Consider the following 21,285-nt stretch of genomic DNA (forward strand, 5'->3'; position numbering starts at 1 on the left):
CTTCTCGACATCCGATAGCTTCCTCGTGTCTGACTATGGAGCAGCTGCGGGGAAAACTTGGTTTGGCCTTGAAAACCAGAGCTCGATGTGAGAAGTCAGTGTATGCTCTTCAACGCGGGCGATGGTGCTGTACCAATGAGTGCAAGAGGTGAGCCATCTCGACGAGCGTGGGTGCTAGTGAACGAGGATCGATGGGAGGTTTAAAGATGGCCAGAGAATGAGGAGGAGACAACGGACATAGAGAGGGGAGGAGAGGGGCTTATGTATTCAGGTCCCTGCTACGTCTCTCCTCCCCTGTCGCCCGGGACGCGGTGGCCGGCTACATCGTCGAGATTCAGACGCTGAGGCCGACAGCAAGGCCAACCGGATTCCGTGAAAGGCTGAGAAGCGGTCTTGCCAAATCTGGGGCCCCTGTCTCGTCAGGGGGTACCCAGAGGGTGGTCTTGGCTATGATGTAGATGTCAGCGTTACCTCTGGATATTCTCATTTGCCCATCGCTGTCACTATCGCCATCGCTGTCACTATTGCTATTCCTAGCAACAGCTATAGCGATGGACAGAAACGGCAAGAGTGACAGGAGTGACAGCAAGAGCGATAGACAGTAATGGCAATGGCGATATACAGCAATAGCAATAGCGACAGACAGCAACTGCCGCCTGTGATGCACTAACCGCCTGCCTGCGAAGCAAATAGAGCATGCCCCTGGAGAAATTCCCCTTAACAAATGCAAAGATGCAGTCGATACCAGCGGTTATCTATTACTATCTCCTGCCAGTCAAATCTCAGCAACCGGAAATAAACTCTCAATGCCGATGTCCACCATGGTATGCGCAAGCTCAAACTCAAACTCTAACTTAGTGCAACTCGCCGATGAGTCAAGCCGTGAACCAACGCTTGATAAACTAGGTACGTATCTGCCTATCCTGGCTCTCCTGGCTCTGCCTAGTATCGCTATTTGTACATGTACTGTACATCAAGTATGCCGATGGTGGGTGTTACCACCACCTCGAAGCCCCTTGCTTCCATCAGCCAAGTCGGTCCCGTTCAATGCCTGGGGTTGCTCAATTGGGGAGAATGCCCCCGTGCCTAGGTGTGCAAGACTAAGCAAATCATCGGAGGACATTCCTCCAAACGATCCACAAACATGGACTCTTGTGATCCAAGTCACTCGCTGGTGCTGCAATTTAACGGTATTAGTGCCCAATTGCCAAATATATGGCAGGCGGAGTCCGTATGTGCAAAAGGAAAAAAGCTCCAATGTTCCGGCCTCGATATCCAGATTTTCTGGCTTCCACACTCCTTCCCACCCCCCCCCCCCCCCCCCTTTTCTCTCTCTCTCTCTCTCTCGCACAATGGCCATCCCCAAGGAGTTTTTAGGTGGGCGGAATCCAAAGCACCCGGGGATGATGACGCAAGGCCGATCAGAAGGCGGCCCCGCCGAGGCCCTCGCCGGCAAGGTTCTTGAGGCTCTTCTCGCTGAGGTCGCTCTTGAGCTCAAATGCCTTGCTCTCGCGCTCGAGCTTGTCCCATATGCGCAGGTTCTTGCGGAGCTTCTCCTGCCTGGCCCTGATCTCCTCCCGCACGCGCTCCTCCTCCTCCCTCAGCCTCCGGTGGTGCGGCTCCAGCTCCTTGGTCACCCCCGTTGTGAGCGGCGCCAGGTTGGGGTCGGGCTTGCCGCCGGGGATGATGGGCGGCATGCCCGACATCAAGGTTTGCGCCAGGGTTTGTCGTGGCGCGTTGGTGTGCTGTTGCGGCGCTGGGCCTGTCGGTGGGTTGAAGGGCTTGGCCGAAGTAAGAGAGGGAGACGGCCCGGAAGACGATATGGACGCGGCGCGAGGTCCGGTGGGGATGCTACTCGGCCCGGTGGGAGGAATGGGTGGTGATACAGATGATCCGGATACGTTGCGGGGCGGCATCGATGGCCAGCCTCCTCGACCTCCACGGGGGACAAAAGCACCGCCACGCGAGGGTGGTATGTAGCCGCGAGGGCCAGCTGGGGGAATGGTCGGGCTGGCCATGTCAGCTCGAGGGGACGGACCGGTTGACGATGTTGGATGTCGGGGGGGCTGAACAACGGGTGAAGCAGCCTGTATGGCGGAGAGTCTTGCGGCTGAGGGACCTGTAGGGGGTTGTCGCAGCGCGGCCGGCCCTCGTGGAGGTGATTTTACAGGAGTAGAAATAATATCTGGGACCGGGGCGACCTGCTTTGGCTGCTCGCGGACGGGCAAAGTTGTTGATGTGCTGACTGGATTCGGCGAACGTGTAGGCGACTGAGGCCGCGACCTATCATCATGGCCTCGATTGGAGCTTGGAAGGGGCGATGGTCGACGGGAGGCCGAGCGCGAGGTCATCCCAGATGAGTTGAGGGACTCTCTTGGGGGAGATGGACGTCGATAGGACGGGCCGGTGTATCTATCATCTCGACGTTCAGGGCTCCGGGACCGAGGCCGATAGGATCCGCCCCGAAATGCCACAGGTGTCGATCGTCTTACTGGGGACTTGTTTCGAACCTCCCAGTCCCTATCATAGGGAGATCGAGATCGTCGCCTGAGCAAGGCGGTCAGTAAATAGCGAGCCGCGGGAGTGAGGGTTATGGCGAGGCTTACCGTATGCTGCGCGCATCGAAATCCCTCGGGGGAGACCGAGCTCGATCGATTCTATCATCGCGTCTCGGAGGCGAGTATCGCCTGGGGCTACGCCGTGCCGGGCTCCTCCTCGGGGAACTGCGCCGTGCCGGGCTCGGGGGCCGACTGCGGCTATGGTCACGTCGTCGCCATACATCTCCATCCCTGTCCCTGGATCTCTCACGGTACCTAAACCGATCTGCGCTTCGGGATCGACGGCGTGGAGACCTGTTTGGGATGTAACTATCACTAGTCGGCGGGGGTGTACGAGCCCTCTCTCTCGGTGGGGGACTTCTAGTGCCGCGAGGTGACCGATCTCGCTCTCTATTAAAAGGCCGGTACGACTCTCCAGCACCGTATCTCCGAACTTCGCCATCCTCGTATCTATTTGGCTTAGAGTTAGTTACTTCTGCAGCTGTCGTATGCAGCAAGCCAATGCGATCACTTTGAGGTGGTTCGCTTGAACCAAAACGACTATGATGGGTAGGGATATTGTTCGGCCAAGTAAGATCCCCGGGTCCAGGTGTCGGCAGCGGTTTCGGTCGATACGGAACATCATCAAATGCGCCGTCCTTCTGGCAGAACGATAAGGAAGAACTGGCGGCAGGGGGTTCGCGTATCCAGGTATTTCCCTCCCTGCGGAGTCGCTTGCACTTTGGCTTCTCCAGGTCCTCGGTAGGCCTTCGCTTGATGGACTTGAACGGAGCCATGATAGATGGCTGGGGTTCTCCGGCCCAAGCACTAGGGGTCCTACGTTGCCTCTTGGTGGCTCCCTTGCTCAGCTCATCGGCCGCTTGCCTCTTCTTAGTATTCGAGGGGACGGTGGCCGATTGCTGACTGTGGAGCTCCGGGGTATCCTGCGAAACGGCTCCATTTCCCACCAATGGGTTCAAGGTGGTCGATGACTCAGTAGTAGTAGGGTTCTGAGACGACGCCTCCATACCAGGCTTCTCTTGGGACTCTGGACATGGCATGGGTGACACGACAGGAGGAGTTTCATGCCCGAGAGGACGGCTCGGTTCCGAGTTCAGCGGCTCGGCTTCTTCTTGCTGACCTCCCTCAGAAGCCAGCTCCTGAATGGCATCGTTATCATGAGTGCCAGGAGGGGATGGAGAGTCATCAGTCCGAATTTCGGGTTCTGGCGTCGACGGATGAAGGGCGGTAGAGGCTTGCTGATCCGAAGCCGTGTGGCTATCGGTTTCCAGGTCCATCCCTGAATGCGGGGAGCACGGGAGGAGTGGAATGTCAGATGGAAGGGGGCTCTGACTGGGAACTGAGCATTCGTTTGCGGAGCCAGCAATATGAGGGGTCTGGGGTGCTTCCATTGGGGCATCCGGAGTATCAGAGATGGGCGTCTCGATGCTGTTGAGATCTGTATCCGCCGTGAAGGTCTCCGGGGAAGATGGGCAGTTCTGTTCATCATGCTCATTTGTCTGTAGAGAAGCTACTAGGACATTGGCATCGCCCTCCTCGCCCTGCGTGTCTTTGTCGTAGTCTTGGATCAAGGCGTCCAGTTCGGCGTCAACCATGGCCTTCAATTCCGGATGTAGCGAATGCTTGACGGGCTCAACACGTTTCGAGTCATTCGAGCCTGTATCACCCGACTTTAGTCCCTCTGCCAGGACTCGATCGACCTCCTCTGGCAAAGTAACGACCGGGAAGACGCTCCTCATAAAGCGAGCCTTGAGTGCGGGGTTGGCATCGAGTTCCTGGGCGTATACGCTTCTCAAATTTTGTTCGATTGATCTTCCAGGGGCCAGGAACCGGACGCGAGGGGACGCTTTGGCGGTCTTGGCTATCCATGTCTGATGAAGGGGGCTGCGACAAGGCCGAGGTTTGGGTCGGGCTTTGGCTACTTTCAATTTCCTTGCGCTGGAGCGCTTGGCCTTCCATAGTACCGAACCAAGACGGAGCTTACACTCTCGGAGGTGTCGGCATACGTCCATCAATGCCTGCTTCGTAACCTCAGGCTTCTCCGTATCCTCAGGCTTCTCGACACCGGGCTTATTGAGATCAGGCTTCTCGACACCGGGCTTCTTGAGATCGGGCTTCTCGACACCGGGCTTCTTGGGATCGGGCTTCTTGAGACCGGGCTTCTTGGGATCGGGCTTCTTGACAAGGCGGCGTAGTGGCACTCCAACCATGGCCTTGAAGCGGATCTTAGTTATCTTATACAGGTATTTCGGGTCGCGCTTCATGTCGGGGATGGCCACTTCCTCGAGAGCATTCCGAAGCATCTGATCCTCAGTCATGGTTTGGGGGCCGTCGACAGGTGTGGGGCGAGACAAAGTGCGGATCGTCTTGACCGCAGCCCAGCCCGTTTCCAGATCTTGGTCGTCAAACTGCTCATGCAGGTTCTCTGGCTCCTCTGGCTCCTCTGGCTCCTCTGGCTCCTCGTCTGAAGATTCAGATTCGTCCGAGGTTTCGAGGCTGGAGTCGCCGGAGTCGCCAGAGTCGCTGTCATCGTAGAATTCGGTTCGTTCGCGGGTGGAGGTTGACCTCCTGTGACCAGAGATGGAGAAGCTGCTGGAAGGGAGCATTCGCTGCTCCCTGGGCGGTGGCAGCAAGGTGCGGCGGACGTTTCTGAACATCTTGGCGGTGCAGATCTGGGAGAGCCAAGGTCGAGGCCAAACGGCGTGATGAAGTATTGGGGAGAAGATCGTGACAAGTGTTGAAATATTCGGTTTCCTCGTCCGGCAACGGAAAGAGATTCCTTGGTACACAGCGGCGGTAGAAAATCTCACGAAGGTTTGTGGGAAAAGTAAGGGAGTCCTTGGTAGAGGGCGGGGGATTGGTGTAGGTGAAGGGTGAATTGTAGGGGACGGACATTGTGGTACTGCACAATAGGATTCAACGGGACGGTGGGCACTGACCTTCTGTTTCTCTCTCTATCCATGATGTAATCTGAGGTGCTGGTGATACTCAAGCTCGAGTGAGTGGTGAGGAACTGAGGCCTGACGCAAAAGTGAATAAGGGCTGAGAGACGCGGCTGCAAGTTATCGCGAACGGGCCCCTGCGAAATTTCGACACTACTCGGCGGTAGTACAAGGAATTGTGAGTTTCTGCCCCTTCCCACCGCCTTTGTCCGTCGCATTCATTGGTGGGGCCGGCGAGATCCGGAGAAGTGGGTAGGGGTGGGGTACCTAGGTACCTTACCTCGAGATGCCCGGTGGTGAATAGAGGTAGGTAGGTGTCAATCTTGGTGCCACGAAATAAATTGATGAATTCCTAACTCGCCCGACAATCCCGGTGCAAAACAACTTGTACAAATCGCCAATCGCCCTCTTAAGCTCAACGTCAGACCATCTTCTCGTCCTCGGTGGCATCGCTAGTGTTCTCCGCAACACGGGCCATGATCCATTGCTGCGCATCTGTGGCATGCTCCTTCATCATCCGCGTCAACCCGCTAACCGAACTCCGCTTCACGGTGCCAAACCGCCGCTTCATCACCTTCCGCGTCAGGTCCGGGTCTGCCCAGCACGCGTGGTCGTTGGCTACAAAGACTTGCGAGTTCTCCTTGTACCATGACGAGAGATCGTGGTCCACATCGGACTTGACCGGCCGTAGATTCCCGTCCACAAAATTTACTACGCCCGAGATTCGGGATTTGACATCTGGGTTCAATATGTTAGCCAAGAAGTCCTGTATTGCAAAAGAGACCGGTGCTGGCATGCCTCGGCTTATGAGCAAAACCTTGATTCCAAGGTATGCATTTCCAACCCCCATAAGGAAGATTTCCTCGGCGGCGTCGTAGAGCTGTAGGTAATTGTCCCATACATAGCACATCAGTTCTTGAACTTGTGCCTGGAGAGTTCGCTCGTCTATCGACGGCGTGAACGATTCTGTGTCCTGTAAACTGTTGTTAGCCACGACAAAACACCAAGGGCAGCTTGCTGGCGTCTCCTTACTTCGGGGCGTGTGATGTAGTGTGGGACGTTGATGTCTATCACACCAAACTTCTCCTGGACAGCCCAGTCCACATACTGCGCGACGCCGTCCGTCTGTAAACGAGTCAGTCAAGTCTCCTGGTCGGTCGACGATCGGAAGAACACCCACAACCCAAGCATTATGAGGCTCGACGGTGTTATCGATAGGGTCTGGCTGTGCATGTAGTTCGGGGCTGGCCGTGTGAGTAAGGTAATCCAATCCTTGTCAGGGGTGGGTGGCCAAACTTACGGATCATGGACAATCAGCAGGATCTTCTTCGCCGCGTGTATGTTCCTGGTCACGAGGACTTGGTTCTCGAAGGATCTAAACAGCGAATCCCGCTGGATATATAGCGGGTACATGCCATATTTCTCCGAGAGGACCTGCCGCTGTGATGTACGAACAACGTCATGGAGTCGACTCGATCCCTGGGTCTGCATGTCCTGGACGTCAACAATGCCGGGTCGCATGCACTCCCAGTATGGCGCTTGATAGGCCTGGACCTTAGCCAGGACTTTAGCTGCCTCCTTGTTCAGCTTGGGTAACTCCAGCTTTGGCGGGGGCTCGCCCATGAGAGTCTTGGCGACGGCCAGGGCGGACTGCGAAATGGCATCCAGATTGTAGCCGCCCTCCAAGCAGACGGCGACCTTCCCGCCAGCGAGAGACATGAGCATGTGTGTCATGTGGGCGTAGCAACCGGGGGTTACGAAACAGCCGCCCAGCTCATCGCCATCGGCCGCGTCGAACCCAGCCGATATGATGACCAGATCCGGACTGAACTCTTGCGCGATGGGCATGACGATCTTCTGGAAAGCCGCCATGTATTCGCCGTCCCCCATTCCTTGTTCATGCCAGCCGATGTTGATGTTCTTCCCAAGACCTGCTCCTGCTCCACAATGCTCAATGCCGCCGTCGGGCGTCATCGGGTTGTCGGGCTTCCCGGGGTAGAAGGAGCCATTCTGGTAGACATGGATGGAGACATACAAGATGTTGGGGTCGTCGTAGAACATGTTTTGGATGCCGTTGCCGTGGTGGACGTCCCAGTCCAGAATGAGGATTTTGCGACACAGGTCAGGATAGTCTGCTTGGCAGATCTTGGCTGCAATGGGGACGTTGTTGAAGAGACAGAAACCCATGGGCTGATCGAACTCAGCGTGGTGTCCTGGCGGGCGGATGATGGCGAACGCATTCCTGACGGAGCCGACGACAACGCTCTTGCAAGTCTCGATGGCTCCGCCAGCAGAGACGAGGGAGGCTTCGAAGGTCATGCTACCAACATATAGCGACTCTCTACCCTGATCCATGATTTTGGTGAGGCGACGGAGCTCGTGGGTGGGCTTGTTTGAGAGCTCCTCAACCCAGAAGTAGTGATTGGGATGGTGGACGACGCAGATCTCTTCCTTGGTGGCTTCTCTGGCAGGGATCCTCCACATGTACTTGGTCGGGCAGGTCTGGATGATGTTGATCAGCTCGGCATCGGAGCCGGTATACACCAGTCCAGCCTTCTTGAAGGTCTTCATGATATACTCGATCCGCGAAGGGTCCTCTGGGTGGTGTGGATTAGGACCGAAGTCGGCGTTTGCATGCAGTTTCATGCGATCGTCATAACAGCAACCGGTAGGCAGCAGGCCACGCCGGCGGAGGGCTTGGGGATACCCTGCAGGGTCGTAACCCTCGCGAGCCTCTTCATCTCCATCGTCGGCACTCTGGCCTTGTGGAGAGGCATCTTGGTCCTCCTGCTCGATTAGCTCTCGTGGGTCGAGGAAACCATTCGTCGGGTGTCCGTCGTCCAGGGGTTGGTCATCGCCATCCATGGCGATGTCGTTGTCGTTCTCGTCCATGGCTAATCAGATATGAAGTATGTGCTTGGACGAACACCCGAAGCTCGTTAGCCACGTCAACACATGGACAGCGGCATTCACTGAGTAATGACCTAAACGCAATCGACGTGTCAGGGCAACACCAACGCAAGAATAACACCAGAACCCATCGGAAAGAGAGAGCGTGGCAGCGAAGGTTCGACGACGGCGCGAATATCCGACGTCAACACCGATATGTACTATATCTTGCATTGTCTCCGGCAAGGATCCCTGCCACACAGGTGAAGCGCATCGAGAACTCTTGATGAAGCCACAGGAGGCATTGTCGGATTGCTCTTGGTCTTTACAAGGATACCCAGCGGCCTTGCGCCTGGTCCAAGATAAAGACCCCCGTCTATGAAAAAACGCCAAGAGGAAGAGTGGTTTGGGATCCCGTTGGTCTTCCAATTTGCGAGCTTCCGTTCATAGCGTCCTGGGGGTTGGAACATGGGATGAGAGAGGTGGCTCTCACTTGATTTGGCCCAAAATAAACATGCTGGAGTGGGCTGGAAGCAAAGCCCACGGAGTGCAGACGAGGTTAAATGTGACGTACCTAAACGTGGCTAATGTTGAGCTGACATGCGTTCACCTCACGGAATTCCTTGGCCCTTGGATACCGTAAGACGCAGTCATAATCGGGGCGTCTTAGATGAGATATGAATGAAGCGTCGAAGATTGGTGACTTTGGAAGATGCGCGACCTGGTTGGCAGTTGCCAGTTGGCACTAGCCGGGCTGTTGGCCCCCACGGAGCGGCAAAATGCCAAACTGCATGCAGTCCAGAACCCAAATAAGAACCCTGGCCAGTCCCAGATGGTCTGTAAATGTATTCGGGAGCAGTCCATTTATTCATCATGTATATGAAGTCCGTTCTGATGGAACTTCTCTCATGATTACTCGCGACGTTTGTCTATGTAAGGCAGGCACTGTGCGGATTACATTCACGCAACAACGAAAGCCTCCAGGTTGGCCACGGGACCCAATTTATGAGGCACCAACTTGGAATGCGATTACCCCGATTCTGGACTCATGTATACCCAATGTACATACATTTGTTCTCTACAGCGTCAGAAGGTCCCTCTTTAGATAGGAAATTGGCAGAGTCTTCAATATCTTCTCATAAATCCTCAACCAAAAGAGCCACACGGACGAAGTACTTAGCCAACCGGGCAGCCATGACTTGCCCGATACAGACTTGCCCGACACACACACGTCTCCCCCCAAGCAATTAAGAAGATGGGTTCCACAACAGTCATGCAAGGCCACAGTGAGTGAGCCACAGAAGACTGCGTGCAGAAAATGAACAGTAATACCCTCATCTACTGAGACGGCTCCAAGAGCCCAGCAGGCATCAGGCGGTGCAAATAAGGGAAAGCCATGGAGATGTGTGGACCATAGGCATCAAGACCAAGGCCCTTGCCCCCGTCGTTCCCGTACTTCACGCGAACCTTCTGCCATCTCTGAGCCTGATAATCCAGGATCCCTCCGTGGGGCTTGGGGAAACTGCGCGCTGGGAAGTACCGCTTGCGTTTCAAGGCACGCTGCCCGACCTCCATCTTGAGCAGCTCGCGCCGCTCACGGATCACTGAGTGAAGAGTGCCGGTCAGGCTTTCCACATGGTTCTCAATCGAGGGGCGTAAGAAGCGAATGGCGGTTATCAGGCTCTTTTTCGTGGCATATACGTGCCGCGACTCGAGGAAATGGAGCATCTGGTCAGGAACAAGTCTCATCACTGTCGAGACTATCGTGTCATTTTCGACTGAATGGCCCCAGCCAAGGCGGGCGGCTTCAGTCCTGGAAAGCGATTTCCCCTGCGCGGATATTAGCCACATGACCAACCTGCAAGGATCTAGGCAGGACTCACCGCGTTGTGCAGCACGAGAGGGACGGATGGGCAGAGGTCAGTAGCAACGGCTGATCGGACAGTCTCCCACAAGTCCTGCAACTCGTACAGCTGGGCGGTCGACAACGTTCGAAGATTGTTGCAACGCATGTCGGGCATTCGGGAATCCCTGACCCAGTAGTCGGTCCGGTGGGCATCATGGTGGAATAACATTGCATAACGCCACCAGTTGTACAATGCCCCGCGGAGACGCTCATTCTCGTGCCCGTGAAGGCTACGAGCAAACTGGGCCCGTTGAGAGAATCGCAAACGAGGGAACGCAGCTTCCCAAGCCTTCACCACCTTGCAGATTCCCAGAAGGCTTCTCACATGCTCCCGCCGATAGCTGACCTGCGGAAGCAGCCCCTTGATGTCTTCCTCGGAGACCAAACGGCCGCTGAAGTAGATACGAGGTCTGAGCCACGCACAGTAAGGGCTGTTGAATTGCTCAGGGAGCACTACCGGAACTCCAAGGAGCGATTCCAAAGGGCTGAAGTCTCTCTCGAGAATTGAGAACAGGATTGCTCCCCAGTTCTCCTTAAAAACGTGAGCAAGCACAAGAGACGTCTTGGACAGGCTGAGCGCGCTTTCGAGATCCAGCTGGGCATACACATGGCACAGTATCTCAGCCGGAAAGCGCTCCAGATGCGGCTGAGACGTTGCCATCTTGCCTAATGTGAACGGTCTGGGGGTATTGGCTGTGTTTCCGTCAACCGATGGTGAATGGTATAGATCTCCTTGGCGATGAGAAGGGGCAGTAATAGTTTAAGAAAGATTAGGGGAGAGCTTGACCCAACGGTCAAAAGCGACTTGTTGCCGACACTTAGCCTGAGACGGAGAAGCAGGTTCGGTGCAAGACAGCAGAAAGTTGAGGAGCAAAATCGTTCTATGGTTTGATGATGAACAGGATTGGAGTTCAGGACCGTTCGAAGCGCAATTCCCGACGCACACCACAGGCAAGTAATGGGAGCGCCCAAGGTGGTGGGTTCCAGGTGATTGTTCGCAGGCCAGCAAAGAGTCCCGGTAGAGGTAGAGATGGTATGATTGGAATCAGGGGCGGTCGAAATGTCGCAGCCGGCCACGATTGTGCAGGTTGGCAGCTTGAAGAGGACCAGTGGATGTGTGTCGCCTCTTCAAGCTATCTTGACTTTGCTCGAATTGGATGTCAAAGGGAGCCAGCCAAGAATCTCTGCATTTGACAAGTTTGTATGTGTTCTGTTCCCAGTATGAGCCATGTAACTTGTTCCCGGGATGACTCGGGGCTTACCTGGATAAATATGGTAATCTGTTTGACAGACGTTTGTGTCATGGAATACACGACCTGGGGTGAGTTCAGAGGAAGACATCGTCCGACTGTCTGTCCTGGTGAGTTTCGACAACTCCAAATAGCCCAAAGAGTATGGGCTTTATTAAACGATGACAACAGCGTTCTCCGGTGCCTCACTGTCAGGCAATCCCTAGTTGGCCGGAGCTTTCAGCATAACCGATTCTGAAGGTGGAGACGGTGCGATTCTAACCTCTGCCTCTCTCACTTCCCCGTTCCTCCGCAGTCCGATGAAACGGACCTCCTCCCTTGGATGCTGGTTTGGCAGGACCTTTCGTCTCCACCAAACACAACTCACCTCGGTGACCGAGGTGTCGGCAGCTTAGGCCTAAATTCCTTGAACCCCGGCGTTGGGGCTATCCAGAATGCAACTGACGCCATGGGGCATCAAATGCAAATGTTTACGCGCCATATAAGCGGCGATAATTGGGTGTGATTTCGACATCATGTGTTTGCTTAGGGAGAAGAAAACCAAGCAGAGACGTGTCGCGCGAACGATCTGCCTTATAAACCATGTATGTCGAAGTACCCCTGGCCAGGGCCCGGGCACACCTTGTTTCGGAACCGGATCAAGTAATTTAACCGACGTGCTCCTGGCGCCCGCCCGCTGGGCACCACCTCTGGACTGGACGGGACGGAGGGGTCAATTCCATGATAATACCAGCCAAGAGATTTGGCACTCCTTAGAACGTAGTAGGGTAGGTTGGCCCGAGGAGCACAGAGTTGGTCATTACGGCTGTATCCCTAGGGGCGAGGTTTTCTATCACCAGGAAACAGCACTCCACCCACGGACAAATCAGAAGCGCGGTCTATTTTTGAGATCTCCTATGAACGCCGAACAAGAAGTCCACTGGAACCATTTCATACACTCGGAAGAGAGGCGAATAGGCCAGATTGGTTTCCCCCAAGTCCAAACAAAAAGCGGATACCGCGACACGAGAAAAACCACCTCTGATCTCTCGCTTTTTGCCGCTTATGCGAAAAGTTTGCGGGTATCCAACTCGTCGCCTCCTCTCCTTGGGCCGTTCGTTCTTAACCCGAGATCCCCCTTCTTTGCCAATCTCTCCATCTGCCTCTCCGCCCTCGCATTGTGCCGTCCAGCCTTGTTCCTCCGAAGATCCGCCCTGACCTGGTTAGGCGATACAAACTCCCTGTTCTCGTAGATGATGGGCCCACCAAAGGAGCCCTCCTGGATCAACACAGGAGTGGCAACGAAACGAGGCCCGATTTCGACTAGGTTGACATCAGTGTCCTTGTTGCCTCCCTTTGACGTCCGAGTAGTTCGGCTCGACTCCTCGCCAGCCTCGTCGTCTGCTGCAATCTTCTCAACCTCGTTTATCTGGTAGTTCCGGATCCATATCTTGCCGTCTACAAACGTGAATCCCATAACATGATCGACAAATGGCTTGGATTTCCGGGCTCCTTGAGGCACGCCGAACATGTGGAGGAATAGCTGCTTGATGACTTTAAGATATGGCTCCTTCTCGAAGGCCGAGTCGAATGACAGGATGGGCCGTGAACCCTTCAGGCAGTTCCCGGTGAAGTTAAGCTCATCCATGGTGTGAGCTGCAGGTATGGTCAGAATCATGTATCGACGTAGTCCCTCTTTGCCACGACTCACCATTCTGAATGTGCATCTTGACGGTAGGGCCGTTCGGGACCTTGCTTAGCCAAGCATAAAGGTCCTTGCCTTTCCTCGCTTCGAAGAAAAACACGTTATTGCAGTTGTGAAGTTCGGCGAGCTTGTTTTACCGGTCCAAATGTCAGCCGGCGATGCTATTCAGAACTTTAGCGGTGTTGGAATGTGGCATACCTCGTTGAGCAGGAAAAGTTTCGATTTCGAGTCAAATTTGACGTCTCGGCGGGAATGTGGTAGCATAGCAGCTAAGTCTTGCATCAAATGACGATGCCTGCAGCGAAAACATGTGAGCAAAGGGGAACAATGGCTGTTAGATTGACCAGTGAACGCACTTATAAGTGATGCCTCTTGAGGAGAGGATCAAAACTCGCTGTTTGTTCTTCTTGGGTCCCTCGCTCGAGGACTCGGCCTTGGGCCCACTCGACTTGGAGAGCGACTTGTAGACAGCGGCCATCTTGTCTGACTGTTTGGGGTTGACGGTAGTCTGTCTGTAGGTATTTGGAGTGTTCAGATTTGGGGGTGTGAAAAAATAAAGTTGATTGCGAGGCTGAGAGAACTTCCCGTGTGCCCCACCCCTCGCCTGGCCATTAGCGCGAGGCTAGCAAATTGGGGGAACTGTACGGAATAGAACTGTGGCACTCTGGGCTACCCTGGGTGTGGCGGTGTCATTTCAATGCCCCACACCGGCCATCAATATGCTGTGTGACGAGGAAAACGGGCCTCCTACAGACTTGCGGAGAAAGAAGTGAAAGGCTGACCGATTAGAACCATGATTGTTCCTTATTAATTCAGCGACCCATCTTGCTAGGAATTGCCACATAAAGCAAGCCCGGATTTTATACCATGCTTGTGGGGAGTCGGGAACCGGGAATCGGGCATGGCAACCTTGAAAATGGCAACATCTTTATATTCCACTAACTTCCAACCACTCCGTCACAAGGCGATCGTCGGATGAATTAGGAAACCTGAACTACCCGTAGGGGAAGAAAACAGAGGAAAGATAGAATGTGCTCCCAAAACAAATCATCACGAAACGATCTGGTCAAAACCAGCAGATCCTACTCCCCAATGATCGCAGTTTCCCTGCATTCCGGACAAATGCGACGCCGTATAACATCCCAGCCCTATGGCCGTAATTGCGGCCCATGGAGAAATTAACAGCAAGCCTTCCCTTTCCCCGCACCGTCGTCTGCTGCCTTGCTCAGGGAGATGTTTGTGCCGGCGCCGATTGTAGCCTGGGCGCCGTCGCCACTGTCCAAGGCTTTGCTTGATACGATGCGATAGATTTCTGGTAGATGAGACAGTCAGATGGTCAGCGAGACTATCTAGATGGTCAAGGATGAGGTTCAGATGATCATACCGGTCAAGATGTTCTGGAATGCAAGTTCGACGTTGCTAGCGTCGAGAGCCGAGGTCTCGATGAAGGACAGATGGTTCTCGCCTAGGACAGCATCAGCATACTTCGCTCCTGGATCCCCTAGTTTGAAGCCATGGTGCCACATACTTGCAAAGGCCTTAGCCTCCTCAGTCGGCACGGCGCGCAGGTGCCGCAAATCGCTCTTGTTGCCAACCAACATGATGACAATATTGGCATCGGCATGATCTCGAAGCTCTTTCAACCACCGGGTGACGTTCTCGTATGTTTGATGCTTGCTAATGTCGTAGACCAGGAGGGCGCCGACAGCACCGCGGTAATAGGCAGATGTGATGGCGCGATACCGCTCCTGGCCCGCCGTATCCCAGATTTGCGCCTTGATGGTCTTGGAGTCCACCTGGATTGATCTCGTTGCAAACTCGACGCCGATGGTGGACTTTGAATCTAGGTTGAACTCATTGCGGGTGAATCGACTCAGCAGATTGGACTTTCCGACACCAGAGTCTCCAATCAGCACCACTAGAGAAGCAGAGGCGTCAGCAGAGATGGTCGCGACTGAATCGGCATTTGAAAAGGGTCTGTGTTAGCCACCTTTGAAGAGGAACTAGGAAGGCGTGGTGGAGTTAGCGAGTGCATTGGAGAAGTCTGGGGCGGGGGATGGTGAACCGGTCATTCAATGCCGGAAGGGCACAGACTTACGTCGTATTCGTCGTTAGCCATGATGGTAGAATCAGAGTCAGGTTCGCCGGGAAGAGGAGGGTTGTCGACGTTGAATTGTTGGGATGTATGGGGGGGGGAGTATGCGATGTTCAGGGAGAACAATGGAAGAGAGCGGTGCGGCTCTAAGATGCGGGTCTCTGCGGGTCTGGGGCACCCGGGTACCACTGGTGCCTGCCCGTTTTAGTCACCTAGGTACACACCCAATGGGGCCGGACCGCCTCGACAGTGGAATGGCTACGCTCTTGGGGCTGTATTTTAGGATTTAAGGCCGGGGAATTTAATGCCTGCGACTACGGAGTACAAAACCACGAAGTAGCCCGTATAAATAGTCCTTGGGGTGGGATTTTGCAAGCAGGCAGATATTTGCTCTGACGACACAGAGACGGTACCTTCCTTGGTCTGCATTCCTCCTGCCTAAGGTACCTACCTAACCCTACCTTAGTTAGGCAGGCACACTTGACAATTCGACGCGTTTCAGGTGTCACGTGTAAATACTCCGTTTTCCTGGACAAATAAATGGGGCCATGGACGCGCCCTCCAAGTTCTCCATTAATTACCTACCTACCAAGGCATTGAGAGCTCTATCCGACTCGCCACCACCCTACCTTTAATGTCCCTACGGCACGATCACTAGGTTGTTGGTGTCGAGGCTCGTCAAGGTATCAGAGGGATTCATTCACTATACTTGCCTTTTTCGACTCGCCCCTTCATTTTGTCCCGTGTTTTCCCCAGTAACACCATATTTCGTTCACCTTCTGTGTTGATCCTCAGCTGGCTGAGTGCATTTATCTTTGACGGCCTGAAAACCGGGTGCTTCTCATCCGGCCATCCGGCACTTTAGAGACCCGGACCTACCCAACCCTCCAGTCTTCCGTTTGACTGCTCACTTGCCGACTGCGTGCACTCAGCTCCTCGTCACACTTCCGTCTGATAATCATAATACTCTCACACGTCTCGTCCGCAGTGGTCACTTGCTACCGCTCTGGGATGATGATGAATTGATAGTTGAATGGCGTGGGATAAACTTTGGGGTTAGAAATTTGCTCTTTACCACCATGTTTAAGAGCCTATCACGCAGAGGTTCTTCGGACCAGCGGTCACAGGCCACACCCGAAGAAGACGATGATGCAGTCTCGGTAACTTCTACGGCCTCCTTTCAGCATGACTCTGATGAGGAATTCGAAGTCGCAAATGTTCTCGCCGAGAAGACCAGTAATGGGGCCACGTTCTACCTAGTCGAGTGGGCTGGCTTCTCTCTGGATGAATGCACCTGGGAGCCAGCGAGTAATCTCGGAACGGAGCTGAGAGAAATGTGGGAGGAGACCAAGCAGAAGCAACAAAGGGGCGAAGAAAGCCCGTTTAACCTTCAAGGCTTCTACGATGCCGTTAACAAACGGGCGTCGGAAAAGCAAGAACGGCATCGACGAAGGAATGCTAAGCGTAAGCGGCTTGGTCTGAAGTTGACCAAGCCGTTTTCAGACAATAGCGGCGATGGAAAGGATACGACGTCGGACAATGATGCCAGCGACGAGGCCGAGGAAGACGACTATGTCGATACTAAGGTTGATGACGCCGTGGCAGCAGAGCGCGGGGAACCGAAGCAAAGAATATCCAATATTCCCGGACCCAAGCCTGCCCAGGTTCAAAGATCTTCGCACACAGCAGCAGCAGCAGCAGCAGCAGCAGCAGCCACAACACCAACAAAAATAACGACAACAAGCGAAATACGCCGCCAAAGCACCCAAGGCTTCACTGTCAAGGCCCCTCCCGCCCCGTCGACGAAAGCTACGCCAACGTCTAAAACCTCTCGAAGTGAACGTCCTTCTCTCACTGGGTATCAAGGCACAGCAAAGAAGCTTATGACCAAGTCCACTACTGCCGGCACAAACGGCACCACCGCTACCGTTGGTAGCAGCAACCCATTAAATGCTGCCGCTGTTGCTCGAGGGACTGTTCCCGGTCGGACTCTCCAAGCTGCTGGCAGGCGTGTTTTCACTGCAAAGAAGAGCGGCGCGGCAACCAAGGCAACTCCTGGCAACGTATTCATAAGCGGCTCGACGAGAAAACCAAGAACTACGCTCAAAGACGCCATGACTGATTCTGCCAAGGAGCAAAGGCTCTTCCACCATTACCGAACCAAGCGCATAGCAGACAAGGGATCCCGGGGGAGAGAGGATCGAGCACCAGATCTCCAGGCACTATCTGGTAATCTTTTCGAAATCTCAAAGGGCCCCTCGAGCAGGAAAATTTCAAAAGAAGGTCTATCAAAGGAGGGCCAAGGACGGCAAGAGAAAGGGTTTAGACCAAGTCTAATCACCTCGGACATTAGCATCCAAGATGGACAGGCAAAGAAGAAGCGTAAATCAGTCCGCTTCCTATCCGATGAGGATGGGCCGCTACACTCTGAGCCGATGGATTTAGATGCCCCGGTGGGCATCGATTTTCAAACCCCGCAAAGCCTGTCCTTTGGTACAGGAGCGAATCATCCTAGCGTCGACAGCAACAACCGACTGGGGCGATCGCGGAGTGCCGATAAGTGTCTCAAGTTCGGGCCAAACACGGGGCCAGTTGCCGTAACCATTTATGGGCTGCCGTTGGAACCAGAGGAGCCCTGGCTCACGCAATTCCTCGCACAAGACATCTTTGACTGCTATTATTCATGCTTCGCCAAGACATTTTCTGAGCAGATGAATCATATCAGGCAAAGGACCTTGTGTGCCGGAACAATCAAGTCTAAGGAGAGCGAAGATGTTCTTGAAGCTGTGGCGGCACATCTCCGGGCAGGCATCCTGGGGTTATACTACTCGCACTCGGAGTATAATCTAATAATATACCCGCCAAGATGCGATGAGTGGAAGTGGTTAGCCGACTCGTTCGCGGCCGAACCCTCATCGTCCAATGAAGGGGCCCTGAGGTATTTTGTCTTCAGCTCGGCGTCGCATTGCGGACCCTTCTTAAGACCCATAGACGCAAGTCCCATGGTGTTAGATGAGGAAACTCCCAGTCCGCCGCCCGGCAGGGTATCTCTCGTGGAGAAGCTCCTTGGGTTGAAATACGTTGATATTCTACCTCGTGCGTTAGCTGGAGGGGACTCGACACACAATTTCTTCCTCGCGTTTCCGCGATCGAAGGGAGATCTGCTCCATGCTCTCTTCCACTGGTTGCGGGCCTGCAAGCCGGACTGCCGCATCTATACCAGCGATCATGCTGGCGGTTGGTCGGCGTTCAGAAGTGCAGTGGAACAGCAGCCGGGTGTGGTCATAGTTCACGAGCTTGTCTCGTGGACCCTGCATCGCTTTCCGTCGCTGGAACAATACCTCAACCAGAAACACGACGTGTACTGGTGCCTCTCGGAAGCCAGCCATTCGCGGCCCATCTTTCCTTCATCTGCGTTACCTGAGGAAACGGTGGCGCCTGGCAAAATAAGCTTTACGCCTCTCTTCCCACATCGCAGCGCCATCCTCGTCACTCCGAGCTTCCTCACATCAGAACCGCAGCGCAGCTTCGAGCTCCTAGACTGGGTCCTATCGAACTGGACAGGTGATCAACAAGTCAAATTACTATCGGGCTGGGATCTCCGCGGCTATCTGGCAGAATTAGCACATGAAAAATCCCAAGCACGAGATGTGATACTGCAACAACCCCTCGGCATTGCGCAGAAAGAGATCAATGCGAACCTAAAAGGGCTGAGTCAGGTCGATTGCGAAGATCGGTTCAAGGCTCTGCTAGTTGCCACGGAACTCCACAATCTTCGGGTAGCCCCATCCGACTCTTTCGCACTTAGCGAAGAGGCAAGCATTCTGAGCTATGCGGACCCATCAATCGATCCTAATGACGAGCAAAGCCTCGTTAACTGGTTCGGCTGGTGGTCGTCCTTGCGGATGGATCAGTTCAGGGGATTCCACGTTGTCGGGTCCAGCCAGGCGATGAAGTATAGGGGGTCATCCAAGGGCGTGCGGATTGTGCGAATTCCCAAGTATACCCGATGCACCATTAACGACGCGGATATTGTCATGGATACCGTCCAGCAGAAATACGAACCGGTCGAGCCGCAGGCACTGGACAACGGTGACGAGATTCGGCAACAGGCTGAAGACCAGGCCGTGTCGCCGACGGCTGCTGTTCGTGCTCCTGTTCCTGCTGCTGTTCCCGTTGTTGTTCCCGTTGCTGCCCCTGTCAAACCCTGGAAATTCGAGAGCCTATATCTCAGTCGTGAGTCTTGGGCCCATTTTAAGCAACGATTGACCGCTTTTGGAGAGGAAGCAGCAATACATTCTCCCTTCATGACCGTCTTTGTGTACCCAGTCTCGTGGACAGATTCGAATATGGCGCAGTACTTCCGGGACCCCCATGAGGAGTTCAGGACCATGAGGACGTGGTTTAATTTCACCTGGTCTTTCGTCCACCCACCAACCACATACCGAGCTCGGAAGTTCAACACCTACGTTGGATTCTTCTACACCATCGCTGATGAGTGGGACCCGGAGAATCCCTCGCTAGATCCGAGACCGCAACGGCACCCCTGGCTGGCAATCTATCGGCCAGTGAAGCCATATCTGAGGCCATATAAGAAATGCGAACTCATCATCTGGGATCTCGCCGCGAAGGAAATGTTTCCAGCCGATCAGGTGCCAAGGGAGAACGAGTTAATCTACGCGCAACGCTACCTCATTCAGCTCATCCGCGAAATTGGCCCCGTGAAGAACCCCGGCACGTGGCTCGGCCAGGTCTGGCTCGGCGGTTTCCAGCAACCAACGATATCGGACTCGTCTTTTCCCGTTGACATCACTCTGGACTTCGCCGGGTTACTGACGGGTGCTGGTCTTAGAGACCACCTTCCGATTCTGGAAGAGCAGATGGTCCAAAAAGGCTACAAGCTAGTGACGCTGGGTGACGACCTGCCAATGTCCGGGGATGACGCTGAAGACGCCTCCCCCCCTCCCCAGCGAATGGAGATAGACCTACTGGACATGGACAATGATGATGACGACGACGCCTCGGAGGACGAAGACAGCCGCATCATTTTCCATCCGCCACGGGGCAGGAAGTTACCCATGGGTTACAGGGGCAAATGCAACAACCGTCTCTACGAGGAAGCCAGTCTGGCCAGAGCCAAAGCCCCCGGGTCGGAATCATATATGCTGTACGAGTTCCAGCACACTCTTGAGTGGTACGAAGAGCAAAAGGCCGAGGGCCGTGGCTACGAGCACATCAACGTCGCCTCGTGGGAAGCCATCTTCAACACCTTCAGGATCGGAAGTGCTGCACGGCCGTCCAGCAGCGGCGCGGAACTGAAGGAATCTGCCGTGGCGAAACTCCTGCCGTAGAGTTGGAGGCGCATCTTCTTGTCTGATAATTGGGTCAGGGGTCCCAACTGTGATTCCCATTTGTATTTTTCTAGTCTTTTGTGGCAGGTTGCCTGTAAATACCCAACAAGAACAAGCACCATAGAATGCGGAACATGCATATAATTAAAGCTGTTCTTGCCTTTGCACGTTTCTAAATCGTTGTTTGATCTGCGGATCTCGACCCTGGGAATCAATCAAGTCTTAACTAGCCATGCCAAGCTTGAAGTTTGGTTTTCATACATTCTTAGTTTACGGAATACAGACTTCGTATTGGATGAGCCCGCCGTCACTTTCATCCAATGTTCATTGAGCGATGACTTCCTACGAGTTAGCACAAGTGGTGAGCTAATAAATATGTTCGAGTCACAGCAAGACAATGGATTGAAGAGTGTACTTTCCCATCCCTACTTCTGAACTCCTCGACCAGAACAGGGGTATCGCTGCCAAAGACCAAATATCATCAACCACAAGAGGGTAGGTATTACTGCCAAACGGGCAAACCAAACGCCATCATTATGCCGAAGAGGCAAACCAAACGCAATCATTACTGCCAGACAGGCAAACCAAACGAAGCCAGCCAACCAACGAA

The 21,285-nt window shown here is 54.2% G+C and overlaps 5 protein-coding genes across 5 annotated transcripts; 1 reads left to right on the forward strand and 4 right to left on the reverse strand.

Annotated features, from left to right (window-relative positions):
* Positions 1 to 1,327: 1,327 nt before the first annotated feature.
* On the reverse strand, positions 1,328 to 5,631 carry QBC33DRAFT_522819 (uncharacterized protein). Its single transcript, XM_060426567.1, has 2 exons — positions 2,607 to 5,631; positions 1,328 to 2,547 (listed from the first exon to the last, which is right to left on the reverse strand). The coding sequence occupies exons 1-2, from the start codon at positions 5,213 to 5,215 to the stop codon at positions 1,422 to 1,424; spliced, it is 3,735 nt and encodes a 1,244-aa protein (XP_060289115.1). The 5' UTR covers positions 5,216 to 5,631; the 3' UTR covers positions 1,328 to 1,421.
* A 290-nt stretch (positions 5,632 to 5,921) lies between these two features.
* QBC33DRAFT_554343 (histone deacetylase clr3) lies at positions 5,922 to 8,392 on the reverse strand (the record flags this gene model as incomplete). The annotated part of the gene is made up of 4 exons (XM_060429498.1): positions 5,922 to 6,473; positions 6,533 to 6,625; positions 6,681 to 6,744; positions 6,801 to 8,392. 4 exons carry the CDS (start codon positions 8,390 to 8,392, stop codon positions 5,922 to 5,924), a joined length of 2,301 nt encoding a protein of 766 aa, XP_060289116.1.
* Positions 8,393 to 9,612: 1,220 nt separating this feature from the next.
* Positions 9,613 to 11,204, reverse strand: QBC33DRAFT_33034 (uncharacterized protein). The gene is made up of 2 exons (XM_060423660.1): positions 10,273 to 11,204; positions 9,613 to 10,219 (listed from the first exon to the last, which is right to left on the reverse strand). Exons 1-2 carry the CDS (start codon positions 10,954 to 10,956, stop codon positions 9,728 to 9,730), a joined length of 1,176 nt encoding a protein of 391 aa, XP_060289117.1. The 5' UTR covers positions 10,957 to 11,204; the 3' UTR covers positions 9,613 to 9,727.
* A 1,202-nt stretch (positions 11,205 to 12,406) lies between these two features.
* Positions 12,407 to 15,758, reverse strand: QBC33DRAFT_608284 (ribosome biogenesis protein BRX1). The gene is made up of 9 exons (XM_060432357.1): positions 15,328 to 15,758; positions 15,220 to 15,232; positions 14,758 to 15,147; positions 14,614 to 14,694; positions 14,437 to 14,541; positions 13,586 to 13,712; positions 13,428 to 13,524; positions 13,236 to 13,356; positions 12,407 to 13,180 (listed from the first exon to the last, which is right to left on the reverse strand). Exons 1-9 carry the CDS (start codon positions 15,346 to 15,348, stop codon positions 12,588 to 12,590), a joined length of 1,548 nt encoding a protein of 515 aa, XP_060289118.1. The 5' UTR covers positions 15,349 to 15,758; the 3' UTR covers positions 12,407 to 12,587.
* A 154-nt stretch (positions 15,759 to 15,912) lies between these two features.
* QBC33DRAFT_522830 (chromo domain-containing protein 1) lies at positions 15,913 to 21,002 on the forward strand. Its single transcript, XM_060426568.1, has one exon. The coding sequence runs from the start codon at positions 16,404 to 16,406 to the stop codon at positions 20,673 to 20,675; it is 4,272 nt and encodes a 1,423-aa protein (XP_060289119.1). The 5' UTR covers positions 15,913 to 16,403; the 3' UTR covers positions 20,676 to 21,002.
* The last annotated feature ends 283 nt before the right edge of the window (positions 21,003 to 21,285 follow it).

Source organism: Phialemonium atrogriseum, assembly GCF_030411735.1.
Source record: "Phialemonium atrogriseum strain 8032-3 unplaced genomic scaffold QBC33scaffold_1, whole genome shotgun sequence".
NCBI classification, from domain to species: Eukaryota; Fungi; Ascomycota; class Sordariomycetes; order Cephalothecales; family Cephalothecaceae; genus Phialemonium; species Phialemonium atrogriseum.

What these genes read in the sequence shown, in the direction of transcription:
- QBC33DRAFT_522819 (XM_060426567.1), bottom strand. Translation starts at nt 5,215, where the DNA reads ATGTTCAGAAACGTCCGCCGCACCTTGCTGCCACCGCCCAGGGAGCAG. An exon ending in TTCGATGCGCGCAGCATACG is followed by an intron (nt 2,548 to 2,606) that starts GTAAGCCTCGCC and finishes CGCCTTGCTCAG; the next exon opens with GCGACGATCTCGATCTCCCT.
- QBC33DRAFT_33034 (XM_060423660.1), bottom strand. Translation starts at nt 10,956, where the DNA reads ATGGCAACGTCTCAGCCGCATCTGGAGCGCTTTCCGGCTGAGATACTG. An exon ending in CTCTCGTGCTGCACAACGCG is followed by an intron (nt 10,220 to 10,272) that starts GTGAGTCCTGCC and finishes ATATCCGCGCAG; the next exon opens with GGGAAATCGCTTTCCAGGAC.
- QBC33DRAFT_608284 (XM_060432357.1), bottom strand. Translation starts at nt 15,348, where the DNA reads ATGGCTAACGACGAATACGAC. An exon ending in ATTCCAGAACATCTTGACCG is followed by an intron (nt 14,542 to 14,613) that starts GTATGATCATCT and finishes CTCATCTACCAG; the next exon opens with AAATCTATCGCATCGTATCA. An exon ending in AACTTTTCCTGCTCAACGAG is followed by an intron (nt 13,357 to 13,427) that starts GTATGCCACATT and finishes CGGTAAAACAAG; the next exon opens with CTCGCCGAACTTCACAACTG.
- QBC33DRAFT_522830 (XM_060426568.1), top strand. Translation starts at nt 16,404, where the DNA reads ATGTTTAAGAGCCTATCACGCAGAGGTTCTTCGGACCAGCGGTCACAG.